General features: G+C 38.3%; 1 protein-coding gene across 1 annotated transcript; it reads right to left on the bottom strand.

Moving 5' to 3' along the window:
- Nucleotides 1-8,034: 8,034 nt before the first annotated feature.
- IBSP (integrin binding sialoprotein) lies at nucleotides 8,035-21,703 on the bottom strand. The gene is made up of 7 exons (XM_004009717.5): nucleotides 21,639-21,703; nucleotides 19,229-19,296; nucleotides 19,084-19,134; nucleotides 18,911-18,988; nucleotides 14,749-14,814; nucleotides 9,781-9,954; nucleotides 8,035-9,212 (listed from the first exon to the last, which is right to left on the bottom strand). The coding sequence occupies exons 2-7, from the start codon at nucleotides 19,280-19,282 to the stop codon at nucleotides 8,715-8,717; spliced, it is 921 nt and encodes a 306-aa protein (XP_004009766.1). The 5' UTR covers nucleotides 19,283-19,296; nucleotides 21,639-21,703; the 3' UTR covers nucleotides 8,035-8,714.
- Between the last annotated feature and the right edge of the window lie 560 nt (nucleotides 21,704-22,263).

The raw sequence follows: 22,263 nt of genomic DNA on the forward strand, positions 1-22,263 counted from the left end.
TTTATTTATTATTATTATTATTTTTACTTTATTTTACTTTACAATACTGTATTGGTTTTGCCATACATTGACATGAATCCACCACGGGTGTACATGCATTCCCAAACATGAACCCCCCTCCCACCTCCCTCCCCATAACATCTCTCTGGGTCGTCCCCATGCACCAGCCCCCAGCATGCTGTATCCTGCATTGGACATAGACTGGCGATTCGATTCTTACATGATAGTATACATGTTTCAATGCCATTCTCCCAAATCATCCCACCCTCTCCCTCTCCCTCTGAGTCCAAAAGTCCGCTATACACATCTGTGTCTTTTTGCTGTCTTGCATACAGGGTCATCATTGCCATCTTTCTAAATTCCATATATATGTGTTAGTATACTATATTGGTGTTTTTCTTTCTTTTCCATTGAGTATTTTAAAGATCTAAGGGGAGAAGGTATTTACAAGTACTTGTATTTGGATAAACAAAAGTGATTGTTTCATGGTTTCCTTTTGATCAACGTTGATTCTTTTTTTAAAGTGAAATTCACATTTCTCGACATTAGACTGTCCTTTTCAGAAGAGTGTATTTGTATTTTTCTGCTTTTTTATATCTTTGTTATTTCTTCTCTTTATCATTCAGAGAGGTTCACTTTACCTGGAGATGGATTGGGTTTTGTTTTGTTTTGTTTTGTTTTGTCTTTTTTAATAAGAGGAGTCCAAATGGAAAGAAAGTCAACATTTGGTTTTTCAGTTCTGAAATAGGCTCTTGAAACTTTCAGCAGAAGCAGTCATTTGGAAAGCTAAAGCTATAGTTTTGCAATGTGAAAATCTTTTTAAGAGCGGAAAGGGTGATAGAAAATCAACAGGGCCAACCATGAAAGAGGCAGGGTATAGACTTTATGTTTCAATAATAAATTGGAAAGTCCAAGAGGGATATGGGAGAAGGCAGTGGCAACCCACTGCAGTACTCTTGCCTGGAAAATCCCATGGACGGAGGAGCCTAGGAGGCTGCAGTCCATGGGGTCGTGAAGAGTTGGACACGATGGAGCAACTTCACTTTCACTTTTCACTTTCATGCATTGGAGAAGGAAATGGCAACCCATTCCAGTGTTCTTGCCTGGAAAATCCCAGTGATGGCAGAGCCTGATGGGCTGCCGTCTATGGGGCTGCAGAGAGTCAGACACGACTGAAGCGACTTAGCAGCAGCAGCAGCCAAGAGGGATATTCAGTGCTCAGATTAAATATGGCTTGTCCTAGCTGCCAGCTGGGGAGGATATTGGTTGAGGCATCATGATGGAGGAGGTAAGAGGGATTTGAAGTGAGGAGACAGGCCCTGGAGTGACCACAGAGAGAGGGCCAAAGTCATCTCTCAGAAGCAGTTATCTTGTGGCTATGCTAATATCCAGACCAACCACCCCTGAAGTGTGGCATGTGCTGGGAGGCCAATTAGCATCTCATTGCCTGGTGAGATCCCACATGTTTCCATGAATTGTCTCACAGAAGTAGCCCTCTTTCATGCCCTAGGACTTTTCTTAGTCCATCCAGACTCCCTTTGCTTATGTGGCCAGCCTTCTTTAAATGGTCCAGGACACTCCTAAGCCTCCCAAACTTTAGTTTTTAGAAGAAGCGTTTAGAGGAGCAGCTGACAACTTTGCACATCTCCATGTAAACCATATGGGCAAGAACTGACTGCAGTCCAGAATTAGTCTGGGCAAAGTGCCTTGTGATTTCTCCTGGAGCAAGAAGGGATGAGCAGCCAGCTGAGGAGATGTTCTAGGCAGACCCCTCCTCTGTCTTAACGGGAGATAACCACAACGTCATTTCTCATCCACATCCCTAGTGTCAGTTGAGTATAGGACTTTCAATTTTATCCCCACCTGCCTCGCCTTAGGGTTTAGTTGCACACCTCAGCATAAGTCTTTCTGCTTGGCTGGGCTTCCCCAGTGGCTCAATGGTAAAGAACCCACCTGCCAAAGCAGGAGACACGGGTTCAGTCCCTGGGGTGGGAGGATCCCCTGGAGAGGGAAATAGCAACCCTCTCCAGTATGCTTGCCCATGAACAGAGGAGCCTGGTGGGTTACAGTCCATGGGCTACAGTCTTTTGGGATCCCAAAAGAGACATGACTTAGAAACTGAATGACAATCTCCTTGGCTAGAGGCGAGAGCTGGTCACTCATCAGCAGAATGACCCAGGACCTGTGCTGTCTGTCGTCTGGCCTCTCTGGTTCAGGGTCTCCCATGGGACCAGGGATGCAGGGAGAGGACCTCATGCTGACCCTGCTCTTGCTCTTGTGTAAACTGCTTGACTCCACCAGAGCTCAGTCTCCCTACTGGCTGAATCTGTGGAATTTCAGTGACCAAACCCAACAGCTGCAGTGAGGTCTTGATGGTCCTATTAGAATCACACTGCCATGTGGGGATGCTTGACTGCTCAAAAGGAACAAGGTATTGCCCTATTTTGGCAACAGCATGAAAGGAGATTTTCCTTGCTTACAAGCAGTTGCTGTTCTCAAAGTGATTTTTTTTTTCTTTAATCACCTGAGCATGACATGAAAGCTGTGAAGTTTTATCTTATTAACTCTGAAGAGCAAAGGAGTAAAACATTGTCATGCTTGTTACACATGCTCTTATTGAAAGCTTCCTCTTCTGATTCCCAGATAGATTAACTTATCTTAACAGGGTATCCTTTCTGTATGAAGAAAGAAGCTCTGAGAGTTACCCAGGGCATGAACCCTGGACCAGTCTCCTTTCTCCACTTACCAGTCCTATTGTCTCAGGCAAGTTACTAAAGATCTCTGTAACTCAGTGTGCTTACCTATGAAATGGAGTTGACTTCCAGTAACTGTAAGAATTAAGTGAAGTGACATATGTAACATTCATCCTAAAGGAATGTATATAACAGTCCATATATGAAGTGAGATATGTAAACAGTCCATCCTAAAGGAGATCAGTCCTGGGTGTTCACTGGAAGGACTGATGTTGAAGCTGAAACTCCAGTACTTTGGTCACCTGATGCAAAGAGCTGACTCATTTGAAAAGACCCCGATGTTGGGAAAGATTGAAGGCAGGAGGAGAGGGGGACAACAGAGGATGAGATGGTTGGATGGCATCACCAACTCGATGGACATGGGTTTGGGTGGACTCTGGTAGTTGGTGATGGACAGGGAGGCCTGGCGTGCTTCGGTTCATGGGGTTACAAAGAGTTGAACACGACTGAGTGACTGAACTGAACTGAACTGAACTGAATATATGTAACATACTTAGAAACCAACTGACACTTAACAAGTGTCTAATAAACACTACTTATTATATTAATGAAAATTGTGTTTCTTAAATCTTAATGTGCATGGGAATCACCTGCCCACCTCCACCGCCCCCGTTTCTGATTTAATAGATCTTGAATGGAGTTCCAGACTTTGCACTTCTAACACGGTCTCTGGTGATACTGATACTGCTGTTCTGATGGCTACACTTTGAGAACTACTGGGTTAGGATGTAACTTTCTGAAAAAAAAAAAATTATAGAAACCTGTTAGCAAAGTGGCTTAAAAAAAATAGAAGTTAATTTCTAGGGGTTGAGTGTCCAGGACTGGTATCATGCTCCTTAAAGCCAGACCTTTTCTACCTTGTGACCTCATCATCCAAAGACTATCACAGATGGCTCACTACCATGGTTGAATTCCAGCCATAGGAGGGAGAAATGGGAGGAAGAGAAAGAGGATAACATCTGAGGGAGACAACCAAGAGCTTGTGCACATTTAACTGCGCCAGAACTTAAATCAAATGGACACATCTAGCTCCAAGGGAAGTGGAAGAAATTAGAATTTATTCTGTAACCACCGGCTTAGCTAAAAATCCCCAGAGTTCAGAGAAATAAAGGTGAACAGATACTGACTGGCACCTAGGATCTCAGTCACAGCTACAGACTGCTTTCTACCATTAAACAAGGATAAAAGAATTTTCTATGTGTAGGAGAGTATAAATATCCAACTTCATTACCACCACCACCCCATATAAGCATAACTTATTTCACTTTTTATTTTTTCTCCATTCAAAGTAGTCATTTGATTCACTCTTGGGGGAAAGATTATCTTTCTGTGGGAAAAATTAAAATGTTCCTCTTCTTTTTTTAATAATTTGGGTCAGGTTTCTTTCAGGTGAGCGTTCAATAAATACTATGAGGAATTACAGAAAATAGGGCTTCTGGTAGGGAAGATCAAAGGGAATTTGGAGCAAGAGGCCAAGGAGGCTTGCTAGCTAGAATGGCAGGAAGAGATTGGAACTCTGACATGGAAGTAGGAAAAGTGTTTCAAGAGGGTGCTTCCATGCAGCAGATATTACAGGATACAGAGGAGAGAGCCGCTAGGAAGGGCATTAGGGTTTGCCATGGTGATTTAGTCACTAAGTCATGTCTGACTCTTTTGACCCCATGGACTGTAGCCCACCAGGCTCCTCTGTCCATGGGATTCCCCAGGCAAGAACATTGGAGTGGGTTGCCATTTCCTTCTCCAGGGGATCGTCCCAACCCAGGGATTGAACCCAGGTCTCCTCCTGCATTGCAGGCAGATTCTTTACTGACTGAGCCACTAGGAAAGCCTACAAGTGTTCAGGGACTGTGTTAAATCATAGCCCTCACCAGCCTACCTCCTAGTCTTCATCCAAGAACTTCATTGTCTCCATGGACCCTGGATAGTTGATGGTACACAGGCCTTTCTGATTACCCATTTGTGCTAGTTTCTGGATTCAGTTTTAATGTTTCCTCTGCTACCACTGTATGCCTCCAAGTGAAGGCCTTGCCACAGTGCTCCTTTAAAAATTAGGCTGCAAGTCTGAAGGAGATTCCTAGATGCTTGAGCAATGGTGGAGAACAGTCACCATTCTGTACTCAGGGACTTGAATCCTTGAGATAGAATAGTGGACACCCATATTACATGTCAAAAGCAAAGCAAAAAAACAAACATAAAAGAAAAGATTAACCGATTTTTGTATATAACAATGAACTAGACTGCATGGGCAGTGTTAGTCGCATAGTCATGTCTGACTCTTTGCGACCCCATGGACTATAGCCCGCCAGGCTTCTCTGTCCATGGAATTCTCCAGGCAAGAATACTGGAGTGGATTGTCAGTCCCTTCTCCAGAGGAACTTCCCAACCCAGGGATCAAGCCCTGGTCTCCTGCCTCGCAGGCAGATTCTTTACCGTTTGAGCTACAGGGAAGTCTTATATAATAATGAATAACTTCAAAATATGAATAAAGTTCAGAGATTTCAGCAATCCTTTCCAAATCTAAGATTTGATGATTCTATGATATATTGATTTGGTTTATGACAATGTCACAAATAAATAGGAAAAATTACCTGTAGTGAAAGTGAAGTCACTCAGTCGTGTCCAACTCTCTGTGACCCATGGACTGTAGCCCACCAAGCTCCTCCGTCCATGGGATTCTCCAGGCAAGAATACTGGAGTGGGTTGCCATTTCCTTCTCCAGGGGATCTTTCCGACCCAGGGATCGAACCCAGGTCTCCCACATTGCAGGCAGATGCTTTAACCTCTGCACCACCAAGGAAGCCCTCAAATGCAAGAATCCAAGTACTAACATCAAAGATTTCAAGGGAGGAAAGGAAGCCAGGTTGAAAGAAGGGGGAGGACATGGGAGGTTGGGGGGCGAAAGGGGTGGCCTTACAGATATCTCCTGCCACCTACAGATGCCCAGGCATTATGGGACTTTTTCCTGGGCCTCCAGAGAAGGGGGGGCTGGAACTCGGCCCTACCAGAAATCAGACCAGACCAGAACCAGAATTCGAGTTCTCTGCCAAGAGGAGGTGATCAGTCTCCCATTCTCAGCTCAGGCTGAGGGCCCTTTGACCAGATTCCTGCGTCCAGGACCGGGGGACTAGAAAAACAGGGAAGGATAGGAAGAGTTAAGGAGAGGAAAGAGAGAGGGAAGGGAAGAGAGGTCAATAAAGTCTCTTGTTCCTTACCAGTGGGGGCACTCTGGCCAGTTGTCCATGTCAGGAGGAGACCAGGGACAAAAGGGTCCCAGCTGCAGCCGCTGGGTCTGGTCCATTGGTAGGCAAGCTGGCCCCTGAGTACCCTGAGTGGTCAGGATGTCAGTCTCAGCAAAGAAGAATCCCACCAGAGTCGCCATTTGTTGCAGGAAGAGGGACCCCTTCCAGGGCCCAAAACTGGGCTCTTGTCTAACACTCGGAAATGAATTGTCCGAGGAGACACATGTGCTGACAAAGCAAGAGATTTTATTGGCAGAGGGCACCCGGGTGAAGAGCAGTAGGGTAAGGAAACCCAGGAGAACCACTCCTATATCACCTAATAAATATTTATCACACTATTCCCAAGGCATCCATCTAATCAAAAGTTTTTGCTTACAAAGATTCATTAGGACAAGAAAAAAAATGTTCTATGAATTCTCAAAAGGCAATTTTTATGGTCAGGTAATTCTATTACAATCAGATACATCTAAGTGTTAAGATACAGAAAAGAAAGGACTGGAGAGGAGAGAGCTTATGATGATCTGGATATCTCACAATGTATTGGATTCTCAACAGCAATCCAGTGTATACAGGAAACAGTGTACTTGGCAGAGTACACGCCATATGTAGAAGGTGAGGGAACAAAGACTAAGGAAGGAAGCTCTTGATGTCACCATCATTCGAGCCTACCTGACTCAGGTTTCATGCATTTTGCACAATACCAAACAGCCTATATAGAAAGGTATACCAAAAATATCAGAGGATCCTTGTTTTGGAAATGTTCTTTAGGGCTCAAGTCATAAAATATAGCTGGTTCTAAGAAATTCGTGATAGAGAACAAGGCTTATTTGTTCAACAGACCCTCATCATTAAAGATTTTCTGCCCACTCATGGCTTAACATCCATTCCTAATGAATACATACTAGTGAATATAGCATTCCTGATGAACACAGGCTAATGGTTAAGAAACAGATCCTAAAGCTAGGCTATCTATGTCTGAACTTCAGTTTTGCCACAATGATCTGGTACAAGCTGCTTAACCTCTTTGTTCCTCAGCCCCTTTGTCAATAATATTGGCAATGACAGTAAAACCTACCTGATTTTGTGAGAATTTACTGAGTTAGCAATAAATGATATTATGGGAATCTGGGAAAATTTGAATATGGACTGTGTATTAGAAAATATTAGCATATCTATGTTGAATTTCTTGAGAATGAGAATGATATGGCAGCTATATAGGAGAATTCCTTGTTCTAATACTAAATGCTAAAGTATTTAAGGGTGAAGCATTATGATTCCATGATGTCTTCAATCACTCTTTAATGGTTTGGCAAAGTATATATGTATGTGTGAAGCCTGACATGCTGCAGTCCGTGGGGTCGCAAATAGTCGAACAAAACTGAGTGACTGAACAACAACAAAAATATATACACATATGAAGATAGGCACACAGAAATAGAGATAAATGTGGCAAAATGTTAACCATTGGTGAATCTAGGTGCTCATGTACTAGTTACCCAACCTTTCTTTTTTTTTTTTTTTTTTTTGCATTTTATCACAATTTTATTTTTTTAGTTTTTTATTTTTTTAATTTTAAAATCTTTAATTCTTACATGCGTTCCCAAACATGAACCCCCTCCCACCTCCCTCCCCATAACATCTCTCTGGGTCATCCCCATGCAACCCAACCTTTCTGAAGCTTGCTTTTTTTAATAATAAAAAGGAGATGATGGGTTGATGTATGTGTAAGAGTTTTCTACCTCATCGCACCCCTACCCTACCTAAAACCAAATCAAATAGGTATGGGGTTGCCAGATATAACACAGGACATTCAATTAAACTTAAATTTCAAATAATAAATTATTCATTTAGTACAAATATGTCCCAAATAGTTCACAAAGGCCAAATATTGCATGGCACATGCTTATGCTAATGAGTTACTCATTATTTATCTGAAATTCAAATTTAGGTGTCCTACATTTTTATTTATAAAATCTGGCAAGTCTAATAAAAGCTGTTTATCTTGATATACATGGCTGACCCTGCCCACAAACATGTCAAAATCTTAGTCAAGTTCATTTGTCCATGAGAAAATGTCTATAGTCTTTCTGAGTTTTAAACCATAGCAAAAATAAACTTTTGTCCTGTAGCTGAATTGTCTTCCCTCCAGTCTCACCTTTTTCCATCCTGAAGCTCTCATTTTTCTTCATAATTATAACACATCTGAAGGGTTGCATTTTTATTTGTGATAAAATCCATAGATACAATATACATACAGGTCACATAAAAATACATGACAGTGATAATTAAACCTAATATACAGTGACAGATAGTGTGATTAAAGAACTGCACATTTATTGTATACAGTGTCACTAATGTTAGTGAATCTAATCTCTTCTAAGAAGCAGCTCTTGCACAGAATATGTTTTAGCAGTTAGTGGAAACACATTAAAATGACTATTTATAGGACTACAACCTCAAAATACTCAATCACACACTGTCTCATGCATTGGTTTACCACTTGATGAATGGCCCTGATTTACGACCTTTCAATAACATAGTAGGGAAAAGCAATAAGAAGCTCATTACTTGCAGAAACAATTATAGAAAACCACTTTGGAACAGTAGCACCATTCCATATTATAAAATGCACATTTGTTATATTGCACCTTCCTGAGTTGAACTTTGAAAACGGTAGCCACGCAAAATCCCAGAAGGGGTGAACTCATCCCAATCTGGGCCTTCACTGGTGGCTGTAGTAATCTTGACCATCATAGCTGTCATAGCCACGCCCTTTATAGTAGCTGTACTCATCCTCATAGGCTCGATAACTGTCCCCACGAGGATCTCCATTCTCACTTTCATAGATTTCATACCCATTGTCATACTCGTTGGTGCCTGTTTGTTCATACTCCCCAGGGGTGGTGGTTTCCCCAAACGGTGGTGGGGTGGTCCCATAGACCTCCTGGGGTGGGGTTGTAGATTTAAACCCGCCGTTTGGAGAAGCAGTGGTCTCTCCAGCCACTGTGATTCCTTCCGTACTTTCTTCTTCGCCGTCTTCCTCTCCGTTATCCCCACCACTGGTGCCATGGCCATTGTCTGCCTCTGTACTGTTGCTGCTGGTGCCATTTATGCCTTGCTCATGATCATCCACTTCTGCCTCATTTTCTTCCTCTTCTTCTTCCTCTTCTTCTTCATCACTCTCATCCTCTTTTGTAGCCTTCTTTCCTGTAGCCCCAGCCTATAAGGAAGAGTTTGAAAGAATCCAAATCTAGGTGTGAAAAACATAAAACTTAAGGCCATTGTTTCATCCAACACAAGCTTTCTGTACTGACATCTTTGTACTACATGTAATTTTGAATTGAAAACAGTTTAACTTACAAAAGAACTGGTGGAGGTTTTAAATCCAGAATGAATACCTCTGTCATTGGATGCTGATGGAGAAAAAGCCACTTGATAAGTCTTTTCTGTGGGAGATGTTTCCTATAACTTTGCTACCCACTTTCTCTGCCTTGGAAACCTCTTCCCAGAAATGCAATGGCATCTCTCAGCACTTTTTATCCATTGCTAAGATGCTTGGCCTGAGTCTTCTGTGATAATGTTGAAAAGTCAGTGTAAGAACATGGGAAGAGATCTTGCCTGGGGAAAGATCTCTCCTTATTTATTTGTAAACAGGGATATTGCACCTGCTCTTACTTTTTCATCAAGTTAATGAAGAGAATATAAAATACTGTAGGTATAGCGTCAGGATAACCTCAGACTTCAGTAAAGAAAGGAAAGCAGATTGAACATTTTGGAGGAGTTGTTACCTTCTTGGGAAGCCGGATGGCAGCTAGACCTATGTGTCCAGTTCCAGGTGTAATCTCCTCTCCATAGCCAAGTGTGGTAGTGGAAAGGGTGCTGTTCTCAGCCTCTGATTCTTCGTCTTCATTTTCATCAGAATCTTCATTCCCTCCATTGTTTCCTTCTTCATTTGAAGTCTCCTGTTGAAAATGTCCAGAGCAAGAAAAAAATTATTTTAGCTGAAAGTTGACTCAAGATTTGTTGTAGTCATGAACCATTATTGGGAAAATAACAATGGCTGATGGTTTCCCTCAGCCATCTGGTTGCCCAGTGTTGATACCTCTGCTTCCTCTTATGCCAGTTGCAGTTGTCACTGCTTGGAATTCAAAGTATTTTCACCCTATTTACCTCACTATGGTGTGTTTTAGATATTTCTGTATTCTACTTAATCAATTCAAAATATTTATGTAATAATTACAGCACATCTGACTGTATGGTATCATACCATATATAGCTTAGGCTCTTGAAGTCTTATTAATAACTACAATGACATAATAGTACAATAATTATTGTATTTGCTGACAAATAAGCTGAGAAATTTAGACATTTTCTTATTCCCTAGAGCAGCCTTGTAAGGTAAGATTATTACTTACACTCTTTGGAAAAGGAAAGTGAGCTGAGATAAATAATTAACGAAAGTCTTATGGTGAATGATGAAAGTATATCTTTCTAACTAAAAGAAAAATTGAGCCCTTTTGTTGTACCGTGATGATTTTTTGATGAGAAGGAGGATTTATGTGAATTGCCCACACTAAATCTAGGCTGTTTTTATTTTAAGGAATTTTTTTATATAAAACCTCCTCTCTTCAAACAAGTTAATTGCATGTCTTATGTACTATAAGAAAAAAGAAGTGAATGTATTTCATTTACTTTCAAGAGTATTTAAAGAACAAGAAATACATTAAATTCAAACTCCATCTGCTAACATATAAGCCAGTTCTGAGCTATGTGCAGTATTCAAAAGATTCCATGATTTTTCTGTGAAATGAAGAAACCGAACACTCCAATGAATTCTTACTGATGTATTATGTTATTGTAGGAAGATGTTTTCTAAAAATCACTACTCCTCCATGAATATTTTTATCATCTTCAGTATTTTACTGTTTTGTCTTTACTCCCTGTTGTTAGGCAATAAACTGTTGACTGAGTTAATCTCCCAAAGTAATTCATAGCTAGTATTGAAAGTCAGGAATTCATACACAGAAAATTTATTTAGTTTAAATGAGTACTAGAAAAGTGAATTTATTTCAATGCATTTTAAAAGAGATTATATGTTAGGATAACTTTAACTAGGCATCTTATATTTTAAGACTTCAAAACAAACAAACAAAAGCCACATTTAGCTTTTCTTATTACTAAAACAAACTATGTCTGTTTCATAGATATGTAAATTTTACTGTTTCAGTGAACGCTTGGGACTACTAGAGTCTGCCTCAAAACAGTCTCCAAGCTAAGTTTGTCAAATATTCCACAAACATCATACTGTTTATTTAATTTTTCATGTTTATATGCTTTAGTCCAAGAGACTAAACCTTTTAGGGAAGAAAGAGGAAAGCTCTTTTGGGTAGGAAAATATATGATTGGGTCCTTCACTCTTGTTTCACAAGTGAAAAAACTGAGGTCCAGTGGGACAAATGACTAGCATGAGGTCAAAGACATGGCAGGTCATTAGCAGCAGGGTCGTGACCACAGACCCAGACTCCCAATTCGCAGGATTCTCTATTTTCTCCTACAACATGCTTTCTTTTTTTGGTACTTTATTGAAGGTTGTCCTGCTGCAATGACTTAAAAAGGAAAGTAGGTCAAACTTTTAATGGGTGGATGTGTGTTAGTGGCTCTGTTTTCAACTCATGTTCAACTCTTTGCAACCCCATGGACTATAGCCTGCCAGGCTCCTCTGCCCATGGAATTCTCCAGGCAAGAATATTGGAGTAGATAGCCATTCCCTTCTCCAGAGGCTCTTCCTGACCCAGGGATCAAACCCAGGTCTCCTGCATTGCAGATGAATTCTTTGCCATCGGAGCCACCAGGGAAGCCCTAGGCCTCAAATATCTTTTTGAATAGAAAAATTAGCAGTCATTTGTCCTTGAGTGTGTTATTAATCCACCAGAATGACTAAAATGACTGAAAGAAACGTGCGGATGAGAATGTAGAGTTGATGGAATGCTCCTACAGGGATAGTGGGCGTTTATATTAGTATCTCAGCTGTGGGAAGCTATTGGTGACATCTCCTCAGGATGAATATATGCAGACCTTTCAACATACACATTTCATGTCTAGGTAAAGTGGCCGCCAGAAATGAATGCATGTGTTCACCAGAAGGAGTACAGCACTCTTTGGTCACAGGCCAAATCTGAAAACTCCTTAACTGCCCATCAACAGGTTAGCACATTGTGATACACAGACATGATGAAATACTGATATTGAGAACAAATGGTTTACAACTACAGAATCATATGAGTCAGTCTCTGAAGCTGAGAGTAAAAGAGACTACATGTAAAAGAGTATATGCTGCATGATTCCATACATATATGTGTGTATATGAATGAAACACAGAGCCAAAAACAATCTTTCTGATAGGAGTCATCCTAGCATTTGCCCTTGGTGGGGGCTGGTTAATGAATGGAATGGAATGCAATGCATGTGCTGCTTTTTCTATAGGTTCTGGGTAATACTTACAGTGTTTGATTTCTGAAATTTCAATCATCTACAAACTTATGATAATTGTGTTATGTATATTGAAAGTGAAAGTCGCTCAGTCGTGTCTGACTCTGTGACACCATGGACTGTATAGTCCATGGAATTCTCCAGGCCAGAATACTGGAGTGGGTAGCCTTTCCCTTCTCCATGGGATCTTCTCAACCCAGGGATCGAACCCAGGTCTCTAACATTACAGTCCGATTCTTTACCAGCTGAGCCACAACGGAAGCCAATGTGTCAATAAAACTTTAAAATATGAGACTGGATAATTTAGGAGAGGGGGAAAAAATGTATGATCATCAAGTAGAAAATAGGCCTAAGCACCTGTTCCTGGGAATACAATTCCTGGGGACTCTGTATTTAACCTAAATTGCCAATGAAATTTTAGAGAAGAGATGGGGAAAAAAGAAGTTCTAAATTCTCTTCAGGATGGAAGACTATAAGTCTTATTCACATCGCTTTCCATTATCACTTTGAATGAATGGTCTTTGGAGCATTTATTCCTCTGAAGTTCTAAAACCAAACCACCAAATATTGACTTGGCACTAAATATGTATAAGAAACTGAGCTGGGCAGCGTGAAGAGATGCAAAAGAGATTACAACACTGTTCATCCTCAAAGCAGGGGCTGTAACCTGTGGTCTCAAGTGTCCTGGATCTCGGGGAGTTTGCAGATAAGTTCTGAGAGGACTAGAAATGTTCACAGACTGTTGGGAAAATTTGAGTAGGTGAGATTTCATCAGAGTCCTGAAGGACTCTTAATCTCCCTCCATCCCCAAACACCATTACAACAAATGAAGAACCATTGCCAAAAGGTATGCAATCCAATTGGGAAATCTAGTTGGTAAGGCAATTTTACAGTCACTGTACAGCAAACAGCTGTAGTTAAATGGATTACCCTAGCTTAGTTCTTGTATAAGATTAGTATGTGAAACTCCAGGCAATGGGTGGCATTTTTCCTGGTAATGGCTTGACATTCTTGTAAGGTCTTCCTTTAAAAGCTATTGGGTTTAAATTATGGTACTGAAAATGTTATTTTATGGTTTAAAAAATTGAACTAATTATTTTTCACTTTTAAAATTCCCATACCACTTTGTTTTCAGGATAGTAGACATTTACCCATGATCCATTTTGGACTGTCATTGTCCCTTCATAAATAGCACCTAAGAATACCTGAATTTAGAAGGTTCTCAAACCAGTGGATAGCTATAATTGACTATCCAGGAAAATGTACCTAAATAGTAGTTTGCATGGGCAAGGATGTCAGCTGTAAACATGTTAGTACAATTTCCAGATTATGTAGATGAATTTTAGCCATGAACTACACTAATTTGTAGTACTGTATAGGAAGATATTTCTACATCTTGAGTATTTGCATTTCTGCAAGGACATGAATTTTATTATTAGACAAAAAGACATATGAAATTCCAATTAAAAAGAACAACCCTACTGTGTGAGTCAAGAAAGGCAGATGAGGCACTTCCCTGGTGGTCCAGTGGTTAAGAATCTGCCTGCCATTTCAGGGGACACAGGTTCCATCCCTGGTCTGGGAGGATTCCACGTGCCACAGGGCAACTAAGCCCATGGGCCACAACCACTGAGCCTGCTCACCGCAACAAGAGAAGCCACCGCAAGGAGAAACCCGAGCACTGCAACTGGAGTAGCCCCACTCACGACTAGAGAAAGCCTGCACACAGCAACAAAGATCGAGCACAACCATAAATAAATAAACATTAAAAAAAAAAAAGGCAGATGAATCACAGTAACACTGTAGAGAATCTAACTTTCTTATACTACCCACTCATCAAATTGAATTTTTAAAGTTCGGTCCTTATAAACTTCGTGCAATACATAAAACAAGTATTGCACTAAGTTTAGGATTATTATGTATTTATCTTTTACCATCACCCTCTGTCCATCTATAAATGTAAATAATGCTTTCTTCCTTTTTTTTCAGAATCAACATTTCTTCCACTTAAAATGGAGATACTTTTGTATTCATGTACCGCTTACAGATAACTTTAACCCCAAACTGTAATAGTGTTTTAAACAGATCATTTTAGTTCATTTTAATTTAAATAATACCCCCCTTCTCCAAAATAGAAGACTGAGGGCAGTTGGTAAGCTGGCAATGGCTATTTGCTGAGTCTAAGTTACAGGAAACTAGTTTCCTATTTATTTTGTGCTGCCTGGTTTGTTATGGAAAAAAAAAAAAAGACTGCAGAAATTCCTTACCTCTTCTTCCTCCTCCTCTTCTGAGCTATCACCATTTCCATTTTCTTCAGATGAGTCACTACTGCTCTAAAAAATATGTATACATGAATTCATACACATATGAATATATGTACATATATATTTATTTACTTAGAACCGTTCTCAGCTACTGTGAGAAAGATATGAGGCGACTAGACATATACAAAATGAGGTTAGAGGAAAAGGGGAATTTTACAGTGACCAAGATATGCTTTGAAATACTCCATTTTTAACTTCAAAAGTATTGACAATATGTTGAAACATTTTGTATGTAAAAACTAGAGCAAAGAATGGCAGAATGACTTAGCTCTGAGAGAATGAGAGGATTATCTAGTCTAATTTTTTTGTTTCACAGAGAAGGAATCTGAAGCTCACAATGGCTGAATTCTCCAACCAGTTAAGGCAAATCTTAAGCTATAACATAGATATCATTGTTTCATTTTCTTTATAAAATATGAATGAAATGATAATTAGACTTATTACAAAATATAAGTTGTTGTGTGCTAAGTCGCTTCAGTCGTGTCCGACTCTGTGCGACCCTGTGAACTGTAGCCCGCCAGGTTCCTCTGTCCATGGGATTCTCCAGGCAAGAATACTGGAGTGGGTAGCCACGCCCTCCTTCAGGAGCTCTTCCCAACCTAGGTATCTAACCAGTGTCTCCTTTTCTCCTGCACTGCAGGCAAGTTCTTTATCAGTAGCACCACCTGGATGATTTTCTTAAATGAAGAGCTCTTCTGGTGAATTTAAATTAGACTTTGACTTGAAATTAAATTTGCATATAATTTTAGTACCTTTTAATCTAATTAAAGCCATTCCTAAATTGAAGTGTGTGTGTCTATAAAACTTTATGAGAGAAAAATTCATACAAGAGATATAAGCTATATAAGAAGAAAAATTAATTTACCTATTTAGGAAATTTATGAGTACCATTTCTCTAGAACACTCAATATTGAATGAGAATAAATTAAACCAAGGAGTCTATATAAAAATAAAAGTTAATGAGCTTTGCTATGTTTTTAAAAATATTTTTGTATTTATGTATTTATTTATAAATAAATATTTATGTATATTTGCAGTTCTTAGTTGTGGCATGTAGGGCCTAGTTCCCTGACCAGGGATTGAACGCAGGCCTCCTGCATTGGGAGTCCAGTCTTAGCCACTGGGCCACCAGAGAAGTCCCAACTCTGCTACTTTTTAAAAGGAAATGCTAATCCCAATTGAATTTTCCTTCTTTTTCCGCAACCACTATTTCTCCTTGGTATAAGTAAAAACCCAACATAAGATTCTATCATTTTCTGCCCTGCAAGTTTATCTTTGATTCTGGTGACTTGTGAAGTACGGTGGATCTTAGAAAACATAGCTATAGAAGAACCTTAGGGTGAGAGATCAGTTGAGGGAATATTTATGTCCCAGTACTGCTCAGGTCTCTGCCTGTTGGGCTCATTCTTCAGGTGGCCACGCCATTCACCCAAGGAAAGGAATGCTTCTCCCCTTGAGCCAAGAATAACCTTGAGTGGAAAAGAGAACAATTAGACTGCCTCTTCCACTGCCGTGACCTTAATTGCTGTGCTTTCCCCTAGCCCAGAGGTGAAACAAGCATAAGGTTCTATTGAAGCTATTTATTTGTTAGTTAAAGTATATAGAGAGAGAACAGCTTATTTGTGTAGCATATTTTGTCTCAGCAGGAGTGTTTTTTTAATGTAATTAAGATTTATTCAATTTTCATACAGCAGCAGGATAAAAATTCTATTCAAGTTCCCATAGACTATAAACCAGGAAACTCTGAAACTTATCCAGGGACATAAAACAAGGTACAAAAATTTCAAGGTACAAAAATTTCAAAGGTGTTGAAATCATACTCAGTGGGAGTGTTTCCATCATTTTACAAGCTTCCTCACCCCTAGCTTCCATTCTACGTCAACTACATCACTCTTCAATTAGTATTTAAGGACAATTTAAAAACTGCTTGAAATGCCTTGAAGCCTCAGCATTTTTTTTTATTTTCCTTTCTTTCAGTGAGGCCTTATTACCAAGTTGTACTAAGTCCTACAGATCCTTCTGGAAGTCTTTCATATACTCCTTCCAAACTCTATCCTTACTGGATTTATTCAATTCCAGAAGACACATTCCAGGTGTTGTACTAATAATCAGAATTATAGCAAGAGAAGAAGTTGGAAATATGGGCAGTTTTTCCACGTCAAGTACTGTGATAACTGAGATGAGTCTGATAAAAGAAATATAAGATAAAGTCCTTGCTGTCTAAGAGTTCACACACTAAGGACTAATCAAATCTTTTAATCATAAAAAAAAGTTTCCTCAATTAAAAATGCTTAGGGTATTAACCTTATTTATACTTCCATTTCTATAGCCAAGCAGATAAACTGCAATAGGTTGACAGCCTGGCAGTCAATGTATTTCATGCATGTTGGTATTTTGGAAATGATTATATATAAACAAAGATTCCACCTGAATATAACATGAATTTCAAAGTCAATGAAGCTTAATGATTTGGGGGGTGATAATCTGGGTACTAAATACTTAATAGACTTAAGAAAATGAATAATTAAGAGCTATGGAAGCATATAAATAGGCATGCAAGGAGAAACATCTTGGAAATCAAACTTTGTAAAGTGGAACAGTAGATCATTGATACTAGCTCAGACTGTTAGATTGTGAGATATATTTTATTGGATTCTATTTTACTTAATTAATTTAGTTTTTCTTTTTTTAAAAATTTTTGTTGGAGTATAGCTGATTTACAATGTTGCGTTATGAATTCTATTTTAAAACAACTCTCTTATTTACAAATTCTACATTGCTTGAGATAGACCTTACTGCATATAGCCTGTAGCAATTTTGAATATTAAAGATCTGCTTAAAAATCTATGAAGTTTGGGTCTATCAATAAGGAAAAATATAACCTTTCCTAATATCTTTTCAGTGTGGACATTTGAATTGGACCATATGTATATATCTGTAAAATTTTCTAGATAGGAATATCTCTAAGTATATGATATTTTAGAAAAGTTGAGGAAGTGGTCCAAAATTTGAATATATTATCATTTAGTTTAAGAAAGACAACGAAATTTCAAATGAGCACTGTTATTTATGGGCAAACCAAAGAATGGAAGGCAATTCTGAAAACCCACAATGCTTGTATCAACCATGCTCATATTTCTGCGGCTACACACATTCCCCATAATTATTATGGTGCTAGAAATACTTTAAAATGATCATTTCCTATCATTGTATGAGTTAGAAATGGGTTAGCTCAACATATGGCAGGATGTTATGCCAAGCCACTGTGCTGAGGCATAGTTTTCGGCGTCCTGACTGCTTTTAGTGTCTCAGAAGTCCTGGGTCAGATGGTGCATAATTGGTGCCCTGAACCCAAACTGTATAGTAATAAAAATAGCGCAATGCTGGTTTGTTGTCTATTTAAAATCAGCACCACACCCTCTAGTTTTCAGAACCCTCTTCACAGGTAGTAACCCAGTATAAACAGAAACTCTTATTTTTAGTGGTTAGTTATTTTTTGTATGTTTATAAATTTTAAGAATGTTTTGTTTTTCTCACAAGTTTTTTAGTTCACTTCATGAATTTCTCTCTTTCCTTTGCATTCTTGAGCCATTCTTATTCTAGTGAATTACACAGGTCAAAGGTTAAGAAAATCTTCAGCAAACCATAGATTATCAGGAATTTTGTAATGGTCTTTGCTGTTTATGAATTCATTTCCCCCTAAATTAAAGGACTCTACATTATTGGATATAAAACAGCTATATGACAGTATTGAATCTACTATAAAATGGCAGTTCGTGGCTGCATCACTGACTTAAATGTCAACAACTGATAAAATTGTCCACTTTGTCAGTGAATTAGTCAAAACACCTGAACTCGATCTTCCATGGTGTGTGCTTTCATTATATCTTTCTAGACTGGGCCCAAATGAGTTTATTCTGTGTGCGTGTATAGCTCTGCTTTGTAAGAAAACTTGGGAATAAACTTTATTATATTAAAAACAGACTGCTTTAGCAAGTGGTCTTTCTGGCTGAATTTCAGTGAGAGTTGAATTTAGGTGTTTTGTAGTTAAATTCAATCCCTTTTCAATTATAAGGAGTGAGAAAAAATTAATTTTTATACTTACTTGAACTGCAAATCGTTTTAGAGCAGGATAAAAGTAGGCATGCTTATAAAGATAGTATCGGGGCCTGTACTTAAATACCTGCATGAACACAATAAATGATATATTCATATTTCATGTACAATAAATCTAGAGTAAGTGTAGTCAAACCAAGGAATTATGCTAAAATTAATTACCCCATTTTCTTCAGAATCCTCTAATTTGGCTCTTCGATGCAAATTTTTCATCTGTTTAAAAGAGCAATCAATTACTATATATTCTCTCTTTAATATCAAAAGACAAAAAATGGAAATAACTATAGGTTTTTAGTAAAGAACTTACGGAAAGAGCACAGGCCATTCCCAAAATGCTGAGCAAAATTAAAACCGTCTTCATTTTGGTGATTGCTTCTGAAATTAATGAAGTGGTAAAGTTAATGAGTAAAACTAAGAATGTACCTTTTCTTCACATACTTCACATACTAGGGGATGTATTTAATTTTCATTTTTTGTCCAATTAAAGTTTTGACTAGCTAGGACCAAATTTCTGCTTTTGTTTCAAAATTGTTCCTGCTATGTAAGTGGTAGAAGATAGACTTTATCCATCTATTTGAATAATCATGAGTTCCATATTTGGTTTTAACCTATCTGATCTGACTTGTAAATGAATATCCATTTCATCACTGACAGAGTTTGAGTGTTTAGTGTGTTTCACATTGGGGTGAGGAGGCCTTATAATACCATTGACATGGAACACCAGCTGGTGTAGTTATGTGACCTGTTTGTTTTGTTTATAATTAAAAACTAAGGGAAAATTTGAATACGTTTGAATGATTACTTTTATGCCAGTTATCCTAAAGGCTCTTTCCAGCATCTATATAGTTTTTAAACTAAAAGTTTGTTTGTACTATGAAGACTAAGAGTCATTTTTCCATGGCTATCTTAGAATACTTGAATTTTTATGTGTGTGAAAAATCCATGATATGTGAAATATCATTCTCACAACATGTAGCACCCTAACATCCACGTTTAAGGAAAAATCTATGAGAAAAGTTGTCAGAGTTCATCTTGGGATATCAGAGGCAAATTTCCTCAAATTACATTGTTCTCCAGTTCCATTTAAGCTTATAATCACTGGTGTGATTGTTATGGAATGGACGTGGGCCTTTCCAGGGTCAGGGTGATAGTCATGTCGATTCTATGGAGGAATAGAAGATGCAACTCTCAGAATAGGAGTAGTTTTGTAAGCAGTCATGGGGTTTGCAGCCTTGCAAAGATCTCAGTTCCACACAGATTTCTCACAGGCAAAGGAGAGCAATCGTGAAGTCCTATCCTAATTTTATTCTGTTTGATAAAAATCCTAATTTAATAAAAGTTGAACAAACTTTGCTGAAAGCCACCAACACACTTAACTGAGAGAGTTCTCCTCCAGAGTGACAGCTTTGGCAATGTTTAAGAGCAGTATGTAATGGTGATCAGAATTTCCCCATAAAGACACTGGGAGAAGTAATATTTAAAAGATATGAAATCCATGTCATATACTATATCTGAAAATAGATTCTGCATTTTATCATCACTGGTCATGATTTATCACATCCTTATTGAGTATCTGAAGCTAAAATAAACATTACACAGGGGAAGGGTAGAGGCCTGGAAAAGCTGTCTTGCGTCCTCTGTCACCTGTCTTTGTGGTGGAGTGGGTCTTTGATTTTGTTGCTTGTTAACTTGCTCACAGTCCTGTCTACTTTAGTTCTTGATGGCCACATGAGAAGAAAGAGACTTTCCCCTGAAGGGGACTTGTCTGTTTAAGAAGCTTTCATTGCTATTGAGGTTCTCTGAATAATACTTTGAATTTGGCCATTCTTGATGGAGCCCACCAACAAACAGGAAGATTACTGCTCTGTAGCTTTATGAAAAGAGTTGGAATAATCACAATATCTTAAACAGCTAAAAATGTAAATACATAGAACTGTAGAAAGATTTTGGAGTATAAAATTTCTCATAACAAACCTTAAAAACAACTAGATGAAAATACAACAGGAATAATATAAAAAGAACCAAGTGACTCACCTAGGCAGCAATCGGCTGCCTACATAAATCTTATTTTATTTACTTTGTGATTCATCAAGAGCAAAAGACCTCTATAGTGCCCACTACGAACCCAGACAACAATTCAAAAAATTTTAAAGGATTGTTTTGATAATCTAATTGCAAGTTTTTATTGGGAAGAGTATGATAAACTAACAGCATCATTTATTTCCCTAGTACTATGCATTTTTCCATTTGGATTTTAGAGCTATAAGATGTTAACACTTTGAAACCAAATATATATTTTGGAAAATATTGTTTATAACTGAAGTACAGACTAGGCAACTGATGGAGAAATCAACATACATCGAGGTACATTTATAAATGCAAAATAGTATTCCAGTTAGGTTACCTTGAATGCATTAGAATGAGTAAAAACAGTTATCTGTAAGGTACAGAGATAGAAAGTAGAAAGCATAATTTTCTAGTTAATGTATATAATAGTAAGAGCTTATTTACAAGCATAGATTAATAAACTTAGCCTTTTCAAAAGAATCTAAAACCTGAGGTACTAGTTTAATGATAAACAAGTGTTAGATTACATAGCAATTCTCTACAATGTGTTAATATCTATATTTAAATAGAATGTTCAAAACCATCCCCAGAGATGTGAAATGCAGAGTGTCTGATTTATAAGACAATGAAGTTGTTATAGTAAACCTTACCTTTTGCAGTCCTGGAGTGAGAAGGCAGGCTCCCAGGAGTGAGTAACACAGATTGAATACTCTCTCTGCTCTCTCACTCACTCATTCACTTGCTCTTGTGGGCTATAAACTCTTTTTTGCCTTCCCACAGCCAATCACTGTCATGGCCAAAGTGATGTCAGAATGTGGATTCTCACCAGAAAACTCCCGAAATTCCACACTTTTTCAAGACACAAGCTCAGTTGAATAAACATGAACTGTGGTTCTAGTGCCAAGAGGTTTGCATTGTGGAATTTAATTGAAGGTTAAGATGAAGATGAATAGTTTGAGTTCTGAATATATATAAAAATATACTGGATTTGAATTAAAATAAATAGCAAGAGATTTAACTATTTAAAATTTTCATAATTATACAAATTTTCACTATGTTGAAAGGAAGGAAAACTTATTGTAATCAGATACAATCCTACATGATTAGTTTAGTAAAAAAAAAAGAAAAAGAAACTGAATAATAAAAGATAGGAGCTAATAAGCAATTAATACTCTAAAATCAATTATTTTATATATTCAAATAGTGACTCATAAATTTGGTATAATTAAATGTCAGAATTTATAGAATATATTTCCTGAGATATATTGCTGAGTA

Source organism: Ovis aries, chromosome 6, assembly GCF_016772045.2.
Source record: "Ovis aries strain OAR_USU_Benz2616 breed Rambouillet chromosome 6, ARS-UI_Ramb_v3.0, whole genome shotgun sequence".
Taxonomy (NCBI): Eukaryota; Metazoa; Chordata; class Mammalia; order Artiodactyla; family Bovidae; genus Ovis; species Ovis aries.